Source organism: Crotalus tigris, unplaced genomic scaffold, assembly GCF_016545835.1.
Source record: "Crotalus tigris isolate CLP2741 ecotype Arizona unplaced genomic scaffold, ASM1654583v1 scf7180000019068.10715455, whole genome shotgun sequence".
Classification (NCBI taxonomy): Eukaryota; Metazoa; Chordata; class Lepidosauria; order Squamata; family Viperidae; genus Crotalus; species Crotalus tigris.
Window position 1 is genome coordinate 742,905 of NW_024097358.1, and position 24,944 is coordinate 767,848.

The window sequence follows — 24,944 nt, forward strand, 5'->3', positions numbered from 1 at the left end:
ATTATACCTGGAGAATTCGTACATTCTGGACATAAATTCAACCTCTTTGTACACTAATGAAAACCTAAATGACTACAGTTGATAATTTTTTTTAAAAAAATTATTTGTTTAATCAGTTTATATGCTTGCCCATCTCACAATTTAATTTTCTTTAAAACTATACAACCAATAGAAACCATAACCAAAGACAAGCACAGACAACATCCTATGACAGTGTTTCTCAGCCTTAGCAACATTAAGGCTGTGTGGGTCAACTCCCAGAATTCCCTAGCCAGCCATCCCACACATCTTAAAAGTTGTAAGGGAGAGAAATACTGTACTATGGCAACTGGGAATACCAGCAACCGTCATGCCTGGGCTCACTTAACTTCCTAATGTCCAGTGATACGATATTCTAGAGCAGGGGTGTCAATCACGCTAAAACTGCACCCACCCCATTGCCGGCAATGGGGAAAAAGTCACAATATGTCGCGACATGTCACATGACATCACGAGTTTGACACCTGTGTCCTAGAGGGAATATAATTTTGTTCCCTCGACATTCTTTCCATATAACTGCTGAAATAGACGTGTCAATCTGTACAGCCAGATGTCTTATGTTTTAGGAATAAGCTATTAACAAGTGTCTCATTCTAAGTTAAATATATTGCCCTTTTTTTTTCTTAAAGCGATTGGTTCTTTGGTTAAACTGCAGTTTCTGGACTTGAGTGATAATGCTCTCGAAATTGTATGCCCAGAGATTGGGCATTTGCGATCTCTACGCCATCTTCGATTAGCTAATAATCAGCTAAAATATTTGCCAGCAGGTAAGACACGCAAAGCCTTATGGTTCATGTAGACAATTTTACCTGTTATATAATATTTGAATTATGTCAAATAATATTAGTTGACTGTTCTTAATGTATTCCTTTCACTAATTGTATTCATTATTGCTGGCTTAAAATTAAAAGCTTAGTTATTAAACTACATTAAGTTTGCTGAAGGCAGATTGCATATTAGAAGAATTACTTGAAAGCTTTGTTACCTTCTACTTCATTTCCCATGCATCAGATAATCAGGTATATTGTGCCATGAATACTACATTTTACGGTATTAATTTGGGAGGGTATAATTTAATCACTACTCATTAATGTTGTTTAGCTGGAATTAAAGAAGAGTATAATAAAGGCAGCACAGTCTAATCACAATTACTTGGAATCATTCTTAGGAGCATGCATATTTTATCAATTTATGTATACAGTTGATCTACGATGTCAGTCTGGAAGATATTCAGATATTCATAATCTGAAATACAATAATAACAGTGTAGTATGTTAATAGAGATACATCGTGTACCAAATGGATGAACCCATTTTGTAATATCAAGAAGTCAGAGAGACAGTAATAGAAAGGGAACATGTAGATGAAAATGCTAGTGGGGGTAAAATTGGGAACTTTCTCATATCAAGAGGATTTTAATCTACTTTTACGAAAATATTGGAATTCCGGAAAAATTGCGTTGGTTGGTCGCATGCGCCAACACCCCTTGGGAAATGCTAATCGAGAGAAGCTGTAAAGTTTTTTAATCTCTTGCTGACGTGTAAAGCTATGTGTGTGTTTTCAATTTTCCTTTCAAGCATTAACTTTATCAATGGGCTGTTGGCTTTTATGGCAAGATTAGCTGTAAAATGTAATTTACCAGCAAGCATAATTGTTTACAAACTTAATTACTGTCGTGCTCAAACATAGACGTTATTGCTTTGAATACTTTTTGATGCAGTGAATAAGGAACATGAGACAACAGCAGGGTTTGTTGGAAGTTTGGATAAAACATCGGGCGTTAACCAGACAGAGATTTGAGAGGTGCTTTGCATAGACTCTGAAATCTGAATCCAGATAAGCCTGGACTGGAATATCTTGTTGGAGGAGCTAGGTTCAGCCACAAAAAAGTGATGTACAGTAAAACAATAAAAAGTTAACATATGAAAGCAAATATGAATGTTTACAAATTTGAATTGGAATAGTTAAGAGAGGACAGTGGACGTTAACAACAATGGAGCCACCTCAGCTTCAACCCATCCATATATAAGGCTCCAGTCCAGAAGTCAAGTACCCTCTCTGGTCCAATCTGATGGTGGTGATGTCCATTGGGTATCATCAACCCACTGCTGATATCACAGCTAAACGTCTTGATAACCCACAAACCTTCGTGCAGATATTCAGCTTTATAGGGAGAGAGAGGGAGACCTTATAGCAGAGGTAATGCTACATAACAAATAATATTTTCTTCCTTCCTTCCTTCCTCACCATTGTTGTCAACCATAATGGGAAAACAATTTTGCCTTTCGGCTCCATTTCACCCTACAGCAAATGATGTAGGATACAAGCAAACCTAACATTTATTTATTTTTCTTAATACAGTGGGGTTTGACAATTCCTGGCAATACATTTAAGAGTCAGCAGACTTGACTTGCAAAAATGTAGCATACATTAAATCTTAACAGTATAAAACACCACCCATAGGAAGCCACTTAGAGTTGGAGGGGCAGCAAATAAATTTAACAATAATAAATGAATGATGGCATTGTCTGGCTCGTAAACCTACCCTAATTTCCCAGTTAGTTAAATGGATTGGTTCTTGTGAATTACGACCAGTTGTATTAAAGATCATAGGGAATCTGGATGACTGAAGATGGTGATGATTCTTTTAAAATGAGGTTAGACTAGTAAAAAACTGTTTAGAATAGCAGTGTACCGTAAATCACCAGTAGTACTTGTTAATAATAATGACAACTTAATTACCAGAACTGCAAAGACTTTGTCATGTTTTATTATCGTAATCCCTTCTTCCTGATTAATCATAATTTCCTAAGGCAATAGTGAAAGTTAGTATTTATAACAAAAGGAACATTCACTTTGAAGCATGTTATACATAAGCTCCAATGATAATCCCTGGTAACTTTTTTCTTTGATCTCAACCCTGGGAAAGCCTATTTTGTTATTAAACATGTTGGCTCCCGGTGATCCTGTATCCTCATTCGATAAAAGGCATTCTGAGACAAATGATGGAAGTATCTTAAAAGCAGAATGAAAACATTTGGCCTTTTTTATTGCTGGAAGCTTCCTAAGAAGGTGCACCACATTTATTTATTTTTTTACTTGCTATTATTCATCAGTCTAACCCTCTTAAGGTCTGACTTCAGTGTTCTAGCCACAAGACAGATTATTCCATGTTTCTCCTGCTCAGGGCAGCTACAAATATCATTTCCCCAAATCTCACATCTTCCAGAACAGGAGTTCATAAACTATTTGACCCAATGACCCCCTGTAGTCTCAAATAACGTCATTAGTTACAAAAACACAAACACACATGCACACACAATTATCCTGGGGGTAATTGCACCTCGTTTAAAAACCACTGCTCAAAAAGTACTGGAACTCAGCATCTAGAATTGTCCAATCAGCTCTGTATTTTGAGAGGGGAGCCCAGAATTCATCCATGGATGTCACACGTCCCCCTTAAGGTCAATCTGGTTGATAGCGAGTTTATATATGTTCTCGGTATAACAGTGTACTGGCACTGCATAACACGATGGGTGGGATACAACTTCGCAACAACGACAGTAACAAAAATTCCACTTCTCCTGGAGGAAAGGTAGGTTGAAGGGGCAATTCAGCCTTGCTCACCCTGATGTAATCTGAGGACAGATTGCACTGTTTGTCTTTGATATATACATGTCCAGCATTCGGTATCCCAGGGATAAGAAGAAGTTGAGATATTTGAATGAGCCCTCTTCTGGCTAGACAACAAAGATGAGAAATATTTCGGTCTCTCCCTAAGAGTTTGGGGGGGGGGGAGATATATCTTGGCCAGCACTGCTTCTGGACCTTCGCCAGTTTGCCAACTGGCAGCTTTGAAGAATTTGAACTGGGTGGTTCCTGTCGCTAAAAATACTCTCGCAACAGAGCTCTTGTGTCTGAAAATAGCTGGGCCTTTCACTTGCTGGTCTGTGGTTTGGGTAATATGTAGGCTGCGCTCTTCATGGTCTTCTGCTGCTGGACAGGCTTTGGGATGTCTCAGAAGGCTGATCTATGTCCGTAATAAAGATCTGATCCGATTTGACACAGAAGACTGAACAGCTCACCTAACTTTCTTAAAACCTTTTACCAGCTAACAGAAACAATGCTTGTTTTCCCATTTTCTCCTCTAATTTTTTTTGTTTGTTTGTTTTTTTGAGTGTGTGTATGTGGGGGGAGAGATTGCAGTCTTTGTTTGTCTTCTTCCAAGCAGAACTTAACTTGTCCCTTTGGGATCTAGCCTCCTTCCTCTTTTTTCTATCCTAAAGGTGCTTTTTTCCAAAAGGCAACCGGACTTTCTTGGAGTTTTTTTTTTCCCCTTTGAAAATGTTTTGCTTCTCATCCAAGAAGCTTCTTTAGTTCAGTCAGAACTGAAGGAGCTTCTTGGATGAGAAGCGAAATGTTTTCAAAGAAAAAAATCAAGAAAGTCCACTTGCCTTTTGGAAAAAGCACCCTTGGGACAACCATGACCTAAATGATTGAGAATCTTCATAGGTGTGTTTTTTTAAATCTTTTTCTTGTTTTGGTAGAAAGACAAAAGTAGTTATCTCCTCTTGGCTCATTCCATGGGTTTTCCCTGATTTATTTTTTCTTAAACTCATATCTTCTAGTCCAGGGGTAGGCAACCTTGGCTCTTTTATGACTGGTGAACTTCAACTCCCAGAATTCCTGAGCCAGCCATGCTGAGGGAAAGGAAGAGATTTCCAAGCTCAGCCATGCTGGCTCAGGAATTCTGGGAGTTGAAGTCCACCAGTCATAAAAGAGCCAAGGTTGCCTACCCCTGTTCTAGTCCATTAGCCAAACTTGGGTAGCTCATTGAACAAAACCTTCTAGCACCCCATCATTCTGAATGTTATATTTTGCAAAGAATTTATGAAAAAAAAAAGTTCACTGTTGCCTGACTTTCTTGGCTGCTTCTGGATTTAATCGAAAGCAGAATAGCCTAACTCCCACACGGTGTATGTCTTCAACTTCCTCCACAAGCATATTTCCCATTCTGCATAACTTTCTTTCAACTGGAGAGGGGGAAGAAATGCATACAGGGAATCCTTGATTTACAACCATTCGTTTAGTGACTGATTTTAGTCACCATAGCACCCAACAAAAGAGTGACTTATGACTGTTCTTCGCACTTACGTCCGTCGCAGCATCCCCGGGTCCCGTGATTAAAATTCAGACGCTTGGCAAAGTTACAGCAGCCCTGACTTAAGACCGTTTTTCTCATTACGACCATTGCAACATTCCCCATTGTCACATGATCAAAATTCGGACGCTTGGCAACTGACTCGTACTTATGACGGTCACAGTGTGCCCGGGGTCACGTGATCCCCTTTGGCGACCTTCTGACAAGTAAAGTCAACGGGGAAGCCAGATTCACTTAACCACCGTGTTACTAACCAAACAACTGCAGTGATTTACTTAACAACGGTGGCAAGAAAAGTCGTAAAACGGGGCAACAGAAATGTTGGGCTCAATTGTCATAAGTCGTGGAGTTCCTGCGTTCATTTAAAATCTGTTTCCCATAGCCTGCTCCTAAGTTAGAATTAGATTTTAAGTTAATTCTAAGAAGAATAGAAAAAATAGAAACGGGAGGCTGCCTTAACTACTCGTTTAAATTTGTTTAAAAACTTTCCACATAAACCTTTTTTTTTTCTTTCTCCTGCTTTTTCTTATTATGCAAATCTTTCCAGTGTTTCCCACCTGGTTCCTTTCAATTATCCTGTGCTGCACGCCAGCCTCCTAATGACCTGTCATTTTCTCCATCCTCCAGCATCTGCAGAATAGCCCCAGATCTGTTCCTATCTTCTAATTATCGTAACACAAAAGATGCTGTTTTTATTGTTTCCTTGTCGTGAAATATTATGCATCTGCTTGAAAATGGTCCCTCGTTCTCCTCCCCCCCCCGGGGGGGATTTCATTTTAGCACTTTTGGGTCCTGAAGTTCCTCTTTCACCACACCACAGCCAAAGCAAACCATCCTATTTCAAATAAGATGTGGTGGCTGCAATTTTCTATGGCAAAACTCGCCCAAAACTATTTATTTTTTTTTTCATATTGTTTTTCCAGTGTTTCCTATTTAGGGATATGTGGCTTTTCCCTCTGCCTGTCTTTTTCCTCATTGTGGCTAATGGGGCTTCAAATTAAGAGAATGGCTTACTTATTTGATAGGGGCAGCGATCATAAAATCAATTGGCATGGCCGTGAGTATAGCATCTTCTAGTTGTTATTGCAAAGGAAGTTGGAAAAGAATCTTCGTTAGATGTGCTACACCACATTTGCACCTCGGAAGAATCCCAATAGCTTCATAGAGAATCTATCCATGAATAAAAAGTCTTACAAACTTGTGTGAATCTTGTAGGAGGAGGGCCATATTAGACTATTATATCCCAAAATCAGGAGGAGCCTGGTAAGGGCCACATTTTATTAAAATGCACGGACACATTTAGGCTTTTTAATAAAATTTGGTAGCTTGAAAAGGTGCTACCAGATTCCTGATTTATGCAGGTCAGGTCAAAAAATCCAGAACTTCCACAGTAATAATAATGACATAGGTCAATCACAACTTGTGTCTTAGCCACAGCAAATGCTTCTGTGGTGCTAGGTGACATATTCAGTGGATGCTGCAACACCTGTAATATATGTATAAATGCTCTTTTTAAAACTTGGAATTGGATCTTGAATTGAATTTGGATTCCAATATTGGGGGGCTATCACAAGGGAGGCAAGTCAGCCTCTTCTCCAAAGCACCTAAAGGCAGGACAAGAAGCAGTGGGTGTAGACTAATCAAGGAGAGTGCCAATCTAGAACCAAGGAGAAATCCCCTGGCAGTGAGAACAATTAACCAGTGGAACAGCTTGCCTCCAGAAATTGTGGGTGCTCCATCACTGGAGGTTTTTAAGAAGAGATTGGACAGCCATTTAGAGATTGGACAGGCTCCAACTTCGCTATTCTGGATTTTCCTTTAAGGTGTTTCTCATAAAGTGTGAAATGTAATGTGTCTTTTTTTTTGTTTGTTGTGTTTGCAGAGCTCGGAGACCTTAAAGAGCTGCAGACGCTGGATGTCTCAGCCAATCATTTGATAACCTTGCCTGAAAAACTGCACAGGTGCCACTCTCTGCAGTACCTCACTGCTGACCAGAATCATCTCTGGTACGTCCCTCGCCATCTTTGCCAGCTTCCCAGTCTCAATGAGTTGTCCATGGCAGGAAATCAGCTTGCTTACTTGCCTCTTGGTGAGTGCTGTTTTGGCTATTTGAGAATTAAACTCTAAAATATATGGGCAGGGGTCTAGCTACGAAAGGGGCCAATGAGATAAATTTTATATTAGAAATCAAAAAACGATCTGATATCTAACTAGTCAAAGTCTTCCAATTTTACGTATTTTGGGTTCCTGCATTATACTAACCAATGTTTGCTATAATAATAACAACAACAACAATAATAATGTTGAAAGGAACCTGTGGGATCTTCTAGTCCAACCCACTAGTCAAGTAGGAGATCTTCTACCATTTCAGACAAATGGTTTTCCAGTCTTTTCTTAAACACTTCCAGTGTTGGAGCATTCACAGCTTCTGGAGGCAGGTTGTTCCACTGATTAATTGTTCTAACTGTCAGGAAATGTCTCCTTACTTTGAGGTGGCTTCTCTCTTTGGTTAGTTTCCATCTGTTGCTTCTTGTCCTGCCTTCTGGCGCTTTGGAGAACAGCTTGACTCCCTCTTCTTTGTGGCAGCCCCTGAGATACTGGAATGCTGCTATCATGTCCCCCCTCGTCCTTCTCTTCGTTAAACTAGACATACCCAATTCCAGTAACCGTTCTACATATGTTTTAGCCTCGAGTCCCCTAATCATCTTTGTTGCTCTTCTCTGCACTCTTTCTAGAGTCTCAACATCTTTTTGACATCATGGTGACCAAAACTGGATGCAGTATTCCAGGTGTGGCCTTACCAAGGCCTTGTAAAGTGGTATTAACACTTCACGTGATCTTGATTCTCTCCCTCTGTTAATGCAGCCTAGCACTGTGTTGGCTTTTTTGGCAGCCGCAGCACACTGATGAAAGCAACAATCAGATGGGCTAATGTACAGAGTTGCAATCCACGCACTATAAATCAGGATGGCTGGATTCCCAGATCAGGCTAAGCCAAACAGGAAAAAAAAAAACCTGCACTATGATTTATTAGCTGATTTTTAATGAACTGTTAGCTTAACCCAGGTTTCACAGTTTGTCAACTTCGCTGAGAATTCCACTTTTTAGATGTGGTTTTCAACCTTCCAGTGTGCCTCCTACAACCTTCCACCAATGATGGGCAGCATCAGTTTTTAGCTTCTCACCTTGTGCAAATAAACCCAATCAATATTGTCGATACGTTGGAGGGCATAGCAGGTTGTAAGAATCCAACTGGTACTTTATTCAAGACAGCATGGTTTAACAAACCAGGGTTTAGCATGTTGCATGAATCCAGTCTAAATTTGATAATTAACAATTGATCAGTGGAACAGCTTGCCTCCAGAAGGTGTGGGTGCTTCATCACTGGAATGTTGGCCTAGAACAAGGGGTCCCCAACCCCTGGTCCGTGGACCAACACCGGTCTGCAGAATGCCAGCAACCGTTCCGCGCCAACAAGCAAAGCCCCATCCGCAGGATGCAGGCAGTACATGAATCCAGGCCCCCTCCAGTCTGTGGAAAATCTCTCTTCACGGAACCGGTCCCTGGTTCCTCAAAGGTTGGGGACCTCTGGACTAGAAACCTCCATTTTCATTCCAACCCTGTTATTCTGTTAAATAAAGTTGAGTTTGGGTGGTTTCCCAGAAGTTAAAGGTGGTATGGAAGAGGAAATAGAGGAAGTGTTCCTCTTTTCACCTCTTAACATACATATACACACACACACACATACTCCAGACAGCTCAAGAAATTCTGCGGAAATTCAGTGAATAACAGAATTCGGCAGCATAGTTTCCATCAATCCAGAAGGTTAAGTTTAAGATGGGGATCCCAGTGTTGAAATTCAGTGACAATCACAGAATTTGGCAGCCTGATTTCCATCCATCCAAAAGGTAACTTTAGGATGGGAATCCGAGTGTTTTTCCTTCAGTAGGCCTCTCTCGCTTTCACCCTCATTTTGGAGGAAAAGCAAAGCAAAACAAAAACTGAAATCACAGCACCAAGAATCTGGCCAGTGTGCTGCCATATTTTAGCAGCGTGTTCTTGGAAAGCGATGCGACCGCAAACGTGCTAAGGACCACCTGCAGCTTTTGAGTCGCCCACCCTACTTTAGGATATTGCTCTGCCAGCCCATATGTTTCAGGATGAGTGTATTAATTCTGCTCTTTAAAAAAAAAAACCATGCACACATCAAATTAATAATACCGCTTACTGTATTATCTCAAAATACATAGCTTTTCTGCTTTCACATCGGGGTTAAAAAATACCAGGGTGGATATATAAGACCTTTTGTTCCATGTTCAGCCATGTGGAACGCAGATGCCTTGAGGACAATTTTTTTTAAAAAAAAAAGTATAGTTGAATTGGGGTTTGTTTAGGACTCCTGCAGTTTGTTCATGTGAAAAGTCTTTGATCTCCCATACTGGGAGGAGGAGGAAAATGGAAAAGTTGCAGACAAACTACTGTTTTTTTGTGTGTTTTTTTTAAAGCTACATGCAAACTTCTCTTTGTGACTTCAGATGCTATCTTCCTTTTCTACGAAGTCTGAAAAGAACATGTTTAGGAAAAGTATTTTTGTGTGTGTTTGCTTTTTGCATGATCATACAATCATAGGACTGGAGGAACCTCAGAGGTCTTCCAGTCCAACCCCCTGTTCAAGGCAGTATACCACCCCAGATAAATGGTTGTCCAGTTTCTTCTTGAAAACCTGTAGTGATAGGGCAGCCCCAAACTCCAAGAGGCAAGCTATGCCATTGATTAACTATTCTCACTATCAGAAAATGTCTCCTTATTTCTAGGTAGGGTCTCTCTTATATAAGCTTCCACCCATTACTTCTTGTCCTGCCCTCAGGTGCTTTGGAGAATAAGTCAATCCTCTCTTCTCTGTGACAGCCCCTCAATATTGGAAGACAGTTATCATGTCCCCCCTAATTGTTCTGTTTGATGGGCTACACATATCTAAGTCCCTCAGCGATGCATCATAACAATTTAGCTTCCAGATCCTTTGTCGTCTGTGTTGCAGAAGTTTAAAACTTTAATAAGAGCCACAAGAGCGCTGCTAAGATTTAAGATTTCTTAACATTTAGATATAATCTTTTTGTGGTTTGGCTTGGCTTCTCTTGGCTCAGCTTTTAGATCATGGAGACATTTTCATGAGAAAGGAACAAGCAAAGATATAACAAATATGCTGATAGTACAGATATACGGTATGTGTACCCTGGTTCTCAGCTGCTGAAACTTGCATCGATAGAGATTTCTCACAGAGGGGGAAAAAACAGCTATTTGTTGCTTATTTTTAATGGGTCTTGGCTGCATTTTCACAGCTTAGGGAACGTTTTTTAAAAACCTTGTAAAACCTGAAAGTTTTAATAGCAAAATTAAATTTATACTAACTATAAAAGTACTAGCTACAAGGAAATAAAATGCAGCTTCAATTAGGGAGGTTCATCACCACTTTGCAAATTAAGTTATGATGCACTTCCAAGGCTTTTTATTTCCCATCTGATTCACTTAACAACCGTGTTATTAACTTAACAGCTGCCGTGATTCACTTAACAACTGTGGCAAGAAAGCTTATAAAATGGGGCAAAATTCTCTTAAATGACTGTCTCGTTTAGCAATGGAAATTTTAGATTCAATTGTGGTCGTAAGTCTGGAGTATCTGTACTTTTTGGCTGGTCTCCAGGAAGCAAACTACATCTCCTGGAGCTAAGAAAAAAAATGTTGTAAATCAGATTGTTTCATTTCATTCACAGGTTCATGCATGAACCAACACAAAAGAGAAATACGGAGCAGTGTTCTCTTATTCTTAGTCATGTCAATGTTTTTCTTGGAATGAGATAGTCCTACTTAGATTTGGCAGCTTTCTTGAAGAAGAAAAAAATCACATAAGAAAATTGGAACTCTGCATTGTTCTTTTCCCAGCCATTTAATGAGACTTCTGTTATTTCTTGTGAAAGAATGCATTTGCATATATTCCCTGACAGAAACGTGGAAATTAGGGGATAATTTTCATTGCAGAATCTGTCTTGTTATTATATGGTTTCCATTTATTTCATAAAAAGGTTTTTCTAGACTGTTCAGATGGTAAGTGCGTTCGCTGACATGCCAGGAAGGTGTTTGTATGTACGTATGTGTTTGCTTGAACATGTCTGTCAGGAAGGTGATTACTTATTTTCTGTTTTATGTTTCTTAAATCCAGATTTAGGTCGTTCCCGGGAACTGCAATATGTTTATGTGGATAACAACGCTCACCTTAAAGGTCTCCCTTCTTACCTTTACAACAAAGTCATTGGCTGTAATGGGTAGGTCCTCTGATTTAAGTTAAGCCCACAAATATAAATTGCCGTGGATCCTTTTATCTTCTAAGTCTTATTTATCAGTTTTATCTTAGATTATTTAATCTGTCGAATGACGGTCCTATGCTTTAAAGCAGGGGTGTCAAACTCAATTTCATTGAGGGCCGCATCAGCATTGCGGTTGCCCTCGCGGGGCGAGTGGGTGTGGCCAGGGTGGGTGCGACCTACTTTGTGGGCGTGGGTGGAGTGGGTGTGGCCTACTGGGTGGGCATGACCACTGGATTGTTGCTCATTTGCATTTGAGCATTGAAGATGACTCTAGTGGCAAGTAACCAAGCCCAGCCCCAAAAACTTCACACTTTCTGGATCTTTTAGAGTACACTTCCCAACATTCCCTGTAGCATTCCGCAATGGGGAATGCAGTTTAGCACATCTGGAGGGTGTTTAAAGTATTCCTGTTTTCTTTCTGCCTCCAAAAAGTGGTATTAGATAACCACTTGCTTGCTTTTCCTATTAAGATGGCAATTTTGAAGCAAAACGTATTCCCTTAGCAAACAGAATAACATGCCTCTGTTTAATTGGGATTGATTCATAATTTGAAAAGCATCCTTCTGTGTGCTTTAGGCGCTGTTGGCAAAACTTGAAAGTGTGCGCGTGAGATGAAATGGCAACTGCTGGCATAATCCCCTTAGGTCTGAATTGCCTTCTGTCAGGTGATTCTGTAAATAGATCAGTGAGTCCTGCTCACTCTTCTTACATTGGACAAAGGGAGATTGTTATCTGCAGGAGTTGAATATTCATAAATAGCAGCCACACAAGTCAAATCCTTAGCCCTGTTGGGACAAACACGCTGGGAGTGGATGCGTGAAAGACAAATACGGGTCCTAGCCTCTGCCAGCTGAAAGATTCCATGTTCTTGGAACTGTTGAATGGAAAAGGATTACATTCCAGTGAAAACAGCCCCATTTAAACAAGCGTCAACACTTTGTTTTGGTGGTTCATGCAAATAAAACACGTGCCCTTGTTTCTCAAAGCAGACCTTGAAGATTGAGAAACATAAGCTAAACAAGTACTTCGTTACTTGTTACAAACTGCAGTATCCTAAGGGCTTAAGAAAAAATAAATTTTAAACCTGAATTTTTTTTACTAGGCATTATGCCTGAAAAGACTAATAAGCAGAAACTATATTTAAGTTTACACATCACTACAGCAGCGAGAATAATTTTTGCACAATACTGGAAGAAAGAAGGATTGCCATCAGAGGAAGAAATAATCAGGAAAATATTGGAATGTGCAGAGATGGACAGATTAACTATGAGGTTGAAAGATAAAGAAGATACAGACTACTATCAAATTTGGAATTTATTTTATTCTTGGTTAGAGAAGAGAATGAAGGATTAGGAATGGAACATGTATTAGCATAGCAAACTCCAGACAACTTGTTGATTGGAAAAATTAACATATGTTGATGAAAAAAAATTAATAAAAATTTTTATAAAAAGAAAAAATATACCGTGTCAAATTCAGTGTCGCTTTTAAGTCTTTTTGAGAAAGCAATTGAATTGCATCAGGGTCTCCTCCTTGAGCGAATGCCACCCACTGAGACCACGGGAATAAGACCCCTGTGGAACAACTTATAACAAGCTATCCGCTCTTCTCCTATCTTACTGGATTTCCAGAAACACAGGTTGCCTCTCAAGGGCTTTGAAAGATGTGGCAGCCTGCAGGTATGGCACTGGCATTAGATGCTGATCAAAGTGATGCAATATATTTTAGCCACCTGGGGCTCATGGAAATCTGCAGCTTAGAATGTCAAGTATGTAAGTAAGTCATTGTGTATGTTTAATGATCTGAAAATTTACTTGCTAGATCCAGTGTAAAACCAAATTACAGGACCAGCTCTTTTGCTCTTCATGTCTGTCATTTAAATTCTTAAATGTAACCAGATTTTGAAAAATCTACTTTTTTTGGGGGGGGGGGGAGAGTTGCCTGGTGCTCTCTGAGCTTGGTTGTTTTCTTCCAGATGTTTCATGACCCCAAAAAGGTAACATCGTCAGTATTAACACTGACGATGTTACTTAGCTTGGGTAATGAAACATCTGCAAGAAAACAACTAAGCTCAGAGAACACCAAGGAGCTATAAATATTCTCCTTACTGGTTATTTTCTGTCGGGATATTATCCCTTTGTGTTGATTAAAACACTTTGGAATCAACGCCCTTGTGTACGGTTGCCATATTTACTTCTATCAGGCCTTAGAGCAAGCTTCTGCTTGTCTTTTGGATGTGTAATTGCTTGACATCTGTGGGCCTGATTAAAATTGATGGAAGTCAAGTTGGGGATGTCACACTTAGCAAGCTTCTTATCAGCAAATTAATTTTCATTCTTGAAGCATGATGTTGGGCATCTCCTGTAACTAGGTGACATTTGCAGATTGTTGCCAGTTTGCATATCGAATTGATCCATATTTGGGAACTGATTTGATTTTGATTTAGAATATTGATTTAGAATATTTTCTGTTCATTCTGATCATGTCAAACACTAGATTATAGCTTGGATGAGCCCCCCCCCCCCATCTCTCTTTTTAACAAGGCCGGCAAGTTATTCACAAGAAATGTATTTAATGCAGATTTGCCTTTTTCTTCTCTGCCTGGTTCTCATTGAAATGATCTGAGATGATGTCTAGTTGTACGAATGAAGGCAAATACACGTATCCAAGGATAACGATGCAAAATCAAACTTGGGTCGATTCCAGAACCAGAGATTTGTTCTTTGAGCTTTTGGACTCGTGCTGGAGCCAGTCTTCGGGGAATTTCTCTACTGGAAGCCTGGGAAAGAGATCCCTTGTCAGTCAACAGGAGTGCTGGATTACCACCAGCCTTTTAAATACTTAGGAGCCGAGGGCTTGGCAGCCCAAGGAAACATCAGCCAGTCGCCAACCATCCACCCATCAATCAGCCAGTAGGAAGGCACCACATAAACACGACTCGCAGAACAGCCCAAAGCACGTATTCCAGTATAGAGAAATTCCCTGAAGATGGGCTCCAGCATGACTTCAAGAGCTCGGAAATCTCTGGTCCCGGGAACCGACCCAAATTCGATTTTGCACGTCTAATGTTGATTGCAAGGGCATGTCTTGAGTGTTCTTTTAGGTCAGTGGTGCCCTCGTCAGCTACTCTTCCGCAGAATAATAATAATAATAACAACAACAACAATAATAATGTTGGAAGGGACCTTGGATGTCATCGAGTCCAACCCCCTGCTCAGGCAGGAAACCCTATCCCATTTCAGACAAATGGCTGTCCAGTCTCTTCTTAAAAACTTCCAGTGTTGGAGCATTCACCGCTTCTGGAGGCAGGTTTTTCCACTGGTTAATTGTTCTAACTGTCAGGAAGTTTCTCCTTAGTTCTAGGTTCCTTCTCTCCTTGCTTAGTTTCCACCCGTTGCTTCTTGTCCTGCCTTCAGGCTCCTTGGAGAATAGCTTGACTCCCTCTTCTTTGGGGCAGCCCCTGAGATATTGGAACACTGCTATCATGTCTCCCCACATCCTTCTCTTCGTTAAACTAGACATACCCAATTCCAGCAACCGTTCCTTATATGTTTTAGCTTCCAGTCCCCTGATCATCTTTGTTGCTCTTCTCTGTACTCTTTCTAGAGTCTCAACATCTTTTTTACATCGTGGGGACCAAAACTGGATGCAGTATTCCAAGTGTGGCCTTACCAAGGCCTTGTAAAGCGTTGTTAATACTTCACGTGATCTTGATTCTATATATCACAGGTCACAGATCACACCAAGTTTACATTGCTCACCATTTTTTCTCCTTTCCTCAAACCTCTCTCCAGCTGTGGTTCTCCTCTTCAGAAATCAGAGCTGCAGCTTCTGTCCTTTTCATCGGGACAGTTGACGGTTTTCCTCCCGGCAGAGGTGAAGCTGATAGGGACGGAACTGGACCACGTGCTCCCCTTGCAGGAGACGGCCATGAGGACCTTATATAACACATACTGCAAGTCTCTAAAAGGTAGATGGATGATAGTTGAGCATCTCCAATATCTTCGGTCTGTAAAGCTGGGAGGGAGGGAGGAGGAGGAGGAAGCTCTGGTCGTCCAGACGTGGCCAAACAAAAAATGTCCGCCATCTATTTGCCATTTTTTCCCCCTGTGGTGTTTACAGGTAAGTCCTTGACTTAACACCACAGTTGGGGCCAGAATTTCCACTGCCCAGCAAAATGGTCGTTGAATAGTCGAGCCCGATTTTGTGACCTTTTTGGCCCGGGTTGTTAAGCAAATTGCCGTAGTTAAGCAAATCATGTAGTCGCTAAGGGAATCCCATTGACTTTGCTTGTCAAAAGCCGGCCGAGACAGTCGCAAATGGTGATCGTGTGACCCCGGGACACCGCAAGCATTGTAAATACACGCCGGTTGTCAAGTACCCAAGTTTTGATCATGAGATCATGGGGATGCTGCAGTGGTCGTAAATGTGGGGACTAGCCATCGGTCACTTTTTTCAGAGTCATCAAATGGTTGTAAGTCAAGGACTGTCTATATACTGTGTGTCAGCAATTCATTTTCTGCATCCTTCTGAGAATCTGAGATAGAGGTGTGTGTACATTTATCACTTGAAAACCTAAGGGAACAACCCTCCAAAGACCTCCAAAACATGAATATGATGGGAGGGAAAACTATTAAGTGCACGAGTGGAGAGTAATCTTATTAACGGTGTTTAATTTTAATTATATCTGAATTCAAATGAAATCAAGCAGGCACGCTTCCAAACTGGTCATCCAGCTGTAGCTGTTTCTGTCTTCTCTGAAGCTTTTTAGAATCGTCTGATGCCATCTTTTTTTCCCCGTTCCTCTCTAGATTTGAAGTTCATGACTCCGATCTCATTACCCAGAAGCCTCCTGGATTTGCTGCACTGCCCTCTGGGACACTGCCACCGTTGCAGTCAGCCCATGTTTACTATTGTCTATCCAAAGCTCTTTCCCTTAAGAGAGACACCAATGGCTGGATTACATCAGGGGTAATTACAGAGAAAATTACATACTGGTTTCAGACGGTATGCATGGGCTTCAGCTAGAAGAGAAGGCATTTGCAAAAGCAAAAGCTTGAGCTTTTGTGAGTCTGATGACTATCTACCCTACAAATGGAGAAGTGCATTATTAAGACTCAGTTACGAGGTGGATTTTCCACAAGATGCTGCTTCTATTCCAAATTGCAGCATTTCACATTGAATATTCAATTGTACGTGTTTTTTTTTCTCACCTGGGAAACTTAAGTAGCGGAAGATGAGCTATGAGGGAGATTCTTTCTTCCTATAGAATAGGGAGAGAATCAGAAAGTGAAGTAGGAAGGAAGCATGCAAAACTTGGCATCAAGATTTCTAGAGCGGGGGTCTCAAAATTTGGCAAGAATAGAATAGAATAGAAAATAGAATAGAGATTAGAATAGGATAGATAGAATAGAATAGAATAGAATAGAATAGAAATTAGAGAATAGAATAGAATGAAATAGAATAGAATAGAATAGAAATTAGAGAATAGAATAGAATGAAATAGAATAGAATAGAATAGAAATTAGAGAATAGAAATTAGAGAAGAGAATAGAATAGAATAGAATAGAATAGAATAGAATAGAATAGAATAGAATAGAATAGAATAGAATAGACCTTGGACATCTTCTAGTCCAGCCCCCTGCTCAAGCAGGAGAACCTATATACCATCTCAGACCGGTGAATGTCCAGTCTCTTCTTAAAAATCTCCAGTGATGGAGCGCCCACGATTTCTGGGGGTAAGCAGTTCCACTGGTTAATTGTCCTCACTGTCAGGAAGTTTCTCCTTAATTCCAGGTTGCTTCTCTCTTTGATCAGTTTCCAACCATTGTTTCTCATCGTTAACAGCCTGGCCCCCTCTGCCTTGGGACAGCCCCTCAGATTCTGGAAGACTGCTCTCATGTCTCCCCTATTTCTTCTTTTCTTTAGACTAGCCAAACCCAAGTCCCGCAGCCCTTCTTCGTATGTTTTAGCCTCCAGGCCTTTGATCATCTTTTAAGACCTGTGGACTTGAATTCCCAGAATTCTCCAGACAGCCTAGAGCGTTGAATACACTGCATTCACTTTTTTTTCTCTCAAATCCCTAAGTGCAAAAAAACCTAGATTGCCTTCTCAAAGAAGGTTGATATTTTTGGAAATGGAAAGCTGTAGTCCCTGTTCTTTTTCAGTGATCAGACTTGGTTTCTACTACAACCCCCCCCCCCAACTTTCTTCTTATATGCTTGATATTTGCCTTGTAAATTCCTGTACAATCACCAAAGACTATATTCAACTTCCTCCCCTAGATCTGAATAAACTATAGGGAACGTACCTTATTATTATGTATTACTTTAGCTGAGAATGTGAAATCATATTTCTATACATAGTATTGGATGATAAAACTTATCCTGATTACGCTCCTTGAAGGGCTAACATTTTGAATCCCAAAGCACCCAGAGCCCATTGGTTCCCTATCTGCACTATACAATATTTTCCAATAATTTCAGACGCAGTGAGATTTTAATTAAAGCAGAACTTGAGTTTATGAGTCAGGCAAAGAGGTACTAAGGTAAAAGGAATGCCCCTTTAGATGTTTACCTTTTGGTGCAAACAATTATTTGCCCAGGAATGTAAAATAATTTGTTATCCAACTAGTTATATAACTTTCTTTTCAGTTGTATTCTTATGATTCTGTCTTGTGCACTGTGATTGTTGGCCTTTCAGTATGCACAATAGATGACTATTTAAATTGCTGATTATTTTTAATTTGATCATTCCAGTTTTATGTTTTCTTAGTTGCTTTTACTGATGTGATACATTTTTAAATTGCTTGTTAAAGCAGTTCAAAATCTTTCTCTTTTTTTTCCCTATTTAAGCAAATATCTTTGCATCATAAAAATTCATGTTGTCTTTTCCATCACCACTACGTGGAAGAAGTCACAACATAGAACGTAGATTATTTGGTAGCAAATAATGGAAGATTTGAGGGAGCATTGTACATTGTTTTAAATGTTCTTCCTTTAAGAAATTAAGAAATCTTCCAGACGTTTTCTTCCTAGGTTCAAATCTGCACTAATAATTAGCGGAACCTTTTGGGATGTTGACAGAGGAAGAAAACCTCTCGCTATTTTTGCAAACTCAAATATTATATGTACTTAGTTTTCTGAGGCTCAACCCTCGCTCCTGATTCCTTTGCTTTTTTAACCGTCCATAAAAGTTGTATCTTGTGTCTTAGGGCCAGCATTTTAACTTGAGACGACAACCGTTGCCTCTTGCTCTCCTTTCTATTCCTATATTTCTTTGTGTTCCCAGGAGAACAAGAGTCAGTTTTGTGGCATATTGCTGCTCCACCCAGTGTCTGCAGACCTTTGACCTATTGAGCTGATAAATACTTAAAGGTATTCAGAAGTGGTGCCAGCTTCAAAGCAGCATTAGACTGTGGCTCCTAACCAGACTGGAATATGTGATTGCATGTGCCAAAGGAGCTGGAGGCATGCCCCAACTGGGAACTCGAAGAACCACTTGAGACCTGGGCTCTTATTAAATCTGGACAAAAGGCAGAAGTTTCTCGTGGAAACCATCGTGATTGTCCAGCTTTAGAAAATGTTTAACACCTTCCTCCCCGAGCAGAAGATCAAGCAAGCAAACAATCAAAGACCCAGCTGGACACTTTCAAAACTTGTACTTCTGATTCAAGTTGCATTTTATACTTCACTTGGGCTGCATGGGCAATCTCAGTTAGTGTGGGGTTTTTTTAATGATACCTTTGCAGTCCTTGTAACTTTTGCAATTATTTCCCTGCTTGATTTCCTGTTACTGCTCTCTTGAGAAGCAGCCATTTCAGGTAGCCATTCATTCATGCTAGTGAGGTTTTTTTTCTTCCCTACTTTCCATTAAGGATCCAATACATTTTCTTTCTCTCCCCCCGTCCGAACTGATGTTTTGATAGTGACTTGATTTTAAGTCATGCTCAAGAAATACCTTGCGCACATTATTTCTGCTCTGGGGACTGCTTCTTAGAATTTTTGTACTTAAACAGCTCAGAAATCTGCCACTTAACACTTTGGGGGGGGGTGGAAAGGGGGGGAGCTCAACTCCTAAATGGTTTACATATTTGTTGTTAGCATCCTTATCAGCTGCAGTTGCTTGCAAGTTTGATCTGTTGAATTCTTTGTTCGTTCATAGCTAGGAATTTGAAAAGTTCAAATATTTTTTTAAAAAGTGGCATGGTGTAGAAGGTTAGGAACAGAAGGTCAGGTGCATGGCCAGGGTTAATGAGAGCTCATACATGTTTTTGACGCCAGAAAGAAATGCCCCCTTCCCTTTATGATTTCACCACCACCCCTGCAAGCTGTCTTAAAGAACAATTCCATTAAATTCGGGTTAAAGAGCACGTATTATGAACAATGGGGTTGGTAGAATTCTGAATAGTACAGCTACAATGAATGGTCCTTGAGATGGGGCATACCTGTGCCATGTAAAGCAATATCTAAACATAACAGCTAAAGGAAAACATGAATCCTTTCACCCGAATTTTCTAAAGTACAGTAAAAAAATACTGTAAAATACAGTAAAAATATCTGCCTGCGCTTTGAAATGGGTACCCTTCAAAATTCAACCATCTCTGTCGGTGACAAGTCACGTTCTTGTTATAGCTACTCCGCAGGAGTGTCTAAGAATTCTATAGGTCTCTTCAGAGGTCCTCAACACTTCTGAAGACAGGAAAAGCAGAACAGTGAGAAATTTGGCTGTCTCGCCCTTTGTAAGCCCTTTGTAACGTTCTACTCTCCTAGGAAGAGGGCAGATTCTAAGCTAGGGACAGGCAACCTTGGCTCTTTTATGACTGGGGGGGGGGGTTGAAGTCCTCGAGTCATAAAAGAGCCAAGGTTGCCTGTCCCTGTTCTAGGCATATCAAAGTCATTAGGCAAGCTTCCTCAATCCAGATGCCCCTCCGTGAGCAAAATCCCCATGTCGGAAAGATAACCAGGTTGGGGGTTTCTGAAATACGAAACAAAGGCTTGTATAATCATCCTCATTTCATCTTTCCTTTTTTTTTTTTTTTTAGCAGAGTTGTTGCATAGACACCCTTGTTTCTTAACTCACAGTTCTTGCTCTCCTTTTGGGGAGGAAATGTGAGGACTGAAACTGCTGTTCCACCACTCCAGCCCTGGGACTTCATATCACCAAATGCTGTAATTAGCCTAAGTAGCTGTAAGGTTTCATTCATCCACCCGCCCACCCCCATTCCATTAATCTCTGCATTCCTAATTTTAAAGCTAAAGTAGCCCCACTGTTTAGTTTGGCTGCCATCACCGCTCTCTGTAATTGCAGTCTTCCCAGAATAAAACCAAGCCAATCCATCACCTGTTGTGTTTTATGTGTGTGTTGAATTATTAATCCTCGTTCTTTCCTTTCTGCCTGATAGGCCGCTAAAAAAAAAAATAAGATGCCCAACAAGGTCAAATTTATTTAGGAAATTAAATTGTAAACTTGAAATCATCTAAATTCTGTCTATCCGAAACACTGAAGCAAATTGGCAGATTTGTGATTGCCTTTAATTACAGCAGTACTTAATGCTAAATCACGTGCTCTGGAAGGGTGCCCCAAGTAATACGGCTGTAGGAATTTTCAGCTTTGGTTCTGTCCATGTCAGTGCAAGCTACTTTTGTCCTAGATCCATTTCTGGGTATATTCCTAATCTGTAGTTTGCCTTGTGTTATACCTGAGTGCTTTCTGCTGGTAGCATCCGTAAGGTAGGTGACGCTTGTCCATTTAAGATGTGAAGCTTCAGGGTCTGCGGTTGGATGTTTCTTATTGACCTATATCAGTGGTCCCCAACCATTTTGGTCTCAGGGATCAGTTTTGTGGAAGACAATTTTTCCATGGACCTGGGGGGGGGGGCAGGAGGAGCACACAGCCTAGATCAACCTTTTGGCCACCAGGGACCGGTTACATGGAGAGGTTTTTCCGCAGACTGGAAAGGGCGTGGTTTTGTCGTGCTGCTTGTATCTCGCGGATGAGGCTTTGTGCAAACCGGTTGCTGGCATGCCGTGGCCCGGTTAGATCCCTCGCATGTGCAGTTTACAATAGGGTTTGAGGTCTTATGAGAAACTTAATGCCTGATGGGCTGAGGTGTGCTGGGGAGCGACTCAAATACAGGTGAAGCTTTGCTCACTCACCCCTGCTCACCTCCTAGTTCCTAACAGGCCACAGACTGGTACTGGTTCACAGCCAGGTATTCGGGACTCCTGATCTATATGCTTTAGCTGGAATAAATAGGCAGTCTGGAAAACATTCTGGTGGCACAGTGCAAAAAAAAAATAGTAAATGATAAATTGGCTTTTTAAACCTGATACAGTGGCCTTGGACCACTTAGCATGGTTTTTGACGTCCATAACATCTGGAGGATAGATGTGCCTAGAGAGAACTGAAAAGAAGTTAGGAAACAAGCTTTTTTTTTTTTCAGAACAGGAGTCTTTGATTTTGAATTTGCTAAACTTTTTCCATTTTCATTTCCAACAAATTAAAAAATTTTAAGTTTATCCTCCAAATCAACATTGGTCAAAGAAACAACAACAACAACACCAGGATATACAAGCAGCTTGGCGTAGCTAACCCAAAACACCACAGGGCGTCCAAAAAGGCAGATGCCATTTTTTACCACGCTTCTTCCTACTGATGTAGTCCTTTAAAAGCATAGAAACCTTTTTGAAATCCAGGTGATGACCAGCTCTTAAAATATTGGTGTCTTTATGACACAAATGAAAGTGTGAGCAATGATTAATGCCAGCAGCCAGGACTTTTCAGATGTTTCATTAAAGTCATTAGAGCTTCATGCCTCCTCTGAAGTTCAAATGAAAGGCACGAGCAGCTTAAGGGGCTTCAGATGATTCAGAACTGCGTTTTGTCCTTCAGGCAAAATGAAGGTGCAAGACCTTGCTTTGATTTTGATTTTGTCCCACTGAGATTTTAGCCAAATGCTGGGCTAGCAGCAAGGGCAGAACGGGACTCTGATGAAGCTAGGAGAGGCTTATTCAGTGGAGATTTGTAATTTGGGTCTGTGCTCGGTGGTAATAATTCCTGCATTCTTAAGTTGCTTGATCCTGTAAGATGTATCCATGACTCTAGTGATAGATAATAGATACTGATAGATATTGAGATAGATATTGATGAGATAGCTATTAAGGAGATAGATATTGATGAGACAGAAATTGATGAGATAGAAATTGATGAGATGATAGACATGGGTGAATGGTGGATAGATAGATAAATACTAAGGTGGGTAGGTAGATAGGTAGGTAGATAGGTAGGTAGATAGATAGATGATAGATAGATAGAAGATAGTATAATAGTGAAATTTTAAATAAAAACAGAAATGATATAACCGTAACAAAATTCTACAACTTGAGCATGACTATTGAGAAGGATACTCATTTTGAAATGAGGTGACAGAATTCATCAAGATTAATATCCACCAGGATTTGGGGGGGGGGGGAGAATCCTCCATAATTCAACAAAATTTATACTCAGGAATATACGGTTAGGGTTGAGTATTTATAGCCCTTTTCTGAAGGTACCTTTTAAATGAAGACCTCTGAGGTCTTCTCTAGCCCTATAATTCTATGTTCTATGTTAATCGGAATTGCACGCAAGCTTTAATATGCATGCAGCCTGCATCCCCTCCAGTGAAAGAAACATATTCATCAGTATTTCCCAATAGGGGTTTCTTATTAGTCTGGTACACACTTTGTGCATGGTTTGGTTTTGCCCTAGCATGTTATTAATCCAGCCATTGCGATTTATAAATCATGGCTGAAGGCTAGTTGTGTTGCACGAAGACAGTCCCTGTAGATCTGTTTAGGACTGGGCTATGGCAGGCTTGCCAAGGAATTAAGCTTATCCAAGGTGTTTTGGTTTGCTGTGATTGATCAGTTCTTGCAAGCTTTACTTTAAATCTCCCAAGTAGCAAATTAATTTAGTTCAGGGAATTTCATTGGAAAATAACATTTCCCAGCCTTGGAGCTACAGAGAAGAATCGTGTGTGGCTCCAGCACATTTTTCACACAAAATTGAGCAACCATCCAGCTCAATAGATTCGACTTGTTGTTCCGTGAACTGAGCAAGTTCCTTTGAATCCTCCAAAGTGCACAAAATCTACAACTGCCTTATAATGAAGCACAATGAATCAACCGCATCCTTCTGTGATGGCAACAGCCCTCTAGCCACTCAACTTTGGAGAAAAGCAAGCGCGATTGAAGAACTACCTAGAGACATGAAACAGTCAATTGAACGTTGATTTCTTTTTCATTGTTTCCTGTTCTGGAATCTTTAGCTTTTACATCCATTGATAGGCTTTCTGCCTCTTTGGCAAAGAGCAAAATCTCTCATCCCATTGGAGGCTGATGCTATAGGTATCACAATATTTTCCCCAGCAACTGATTAAACTCCAAGTCTCAAGATGTTTGGAGCTGAGATCCCTTCACTATTACAGTCGTAGCTTTGAGAAACCTAATTGTTTTGGAACAGGAAGTCCTTAAGACCTCAACTGAGCCTAAAATTTCCATGGCTAAGCAATACAGGTGTTAAATGATTTTTGCCCCATTTGCCCCAGCCTGTCTTGCCTTGGTTACGAAGTGAGTCACTGCAGTTGTTAAGTTAGTAACACAGTTGTTAAGTAAATCTGGTTTCTCCATTGACTTGTCAGAAGGTCACAAAAGGGGATCCGTGACCCCACCAGGACACTGCAACTGTCGTACATGCATGCCAGTTGCCAAGCATCCGGATTTTGATCATGTGGCCACAGGGATGCTTCAATGGTTGTAAGAGTGAAAAACAGTCATAAGTCACATTTTGGTGCCAGTTGTAACTTTGCAAGATCACTAAATCCATGACAGTAAGGTCAGGACTACCTGAATCTAGAAAGCTATCTCCCATTCCCATGGACTGCCCAGCTTGGAATCGCTGACTTGTTAGTCCGTCTGTTGCTTTTCACTAACCAAATATATTTTGCTAAAGCAAAGAAGCAGTATTGACAGAGCTGGTTTTTAGATTTCCAAAAACGGGCAACTGATAATTATTGCTTGTGCTGAGGGAAAGAATTTTGTGCAGCCCACCACAACTTTGATTCCTGAAAGCACCCAGTGTATATCTCTGTAGACTCCAATTGTCCATCGAAGACTAGCTGGGTGCATGGCTTTAAACATCAAGAACATTTTCCTACCATCATTACCTAACACTTCCTTGACCACACATTCCATTTTTCTGGCTTGTGAACCACCTTCTTGATGAAGGCCTCCGAGATCATATTTTGAAAACCTTCCATTGACCTACCAAAGGTAGTCCTTCAAAATGGATTTTAGGACATTGATTCAATTATGGTCTCTGTCAACATGGTTGGCAACTCA

General features: G+C 40.5%; 1 protein-coding gene across 5 annotated transcripts in view; it reads left to right on the forward strand.

Annotated features, from left to right (window-relative positions):
* Positions 1-20,903, forward strand: part of LRRC28 (leucine rich repeat containing 28) — a 29,643-nt gene extending 8,740 nt beyond the window's left edge. For all 5 annotated transcript variants that reach the window (XM_039358994.1, XM_039358996.1, XM_039358995.1 and 2 more), the window contains exons 5-10: positions 669-806; positions 7,083-7,289; positions 11,418-11,520; positions 15,357-15,532; positions 16,374-16,533; positions 18,853-20,903. In XM_039358994.1, the coding sequence (XP_039214928.1) occupies positions 669-806; positions 7,083-7,289; positions 11,418-11,520; positions 15,357-15,532; positions 16,374-16,533; positions 18,853-18,925 (857 nt within the window). In that variant the 3' untranslated portion in view covers positions 18,926-20,903. The remainder of the gene's footprint in view (positions 1-668; positions 807-7,082; positions 7,290-11,417; positions 11,521-15,356; positions 15,533-16,373; positions 16,534-18,852) is intronic.
* Positions 20,904-24,944: the final 4,041 nt, after the last annotated feature.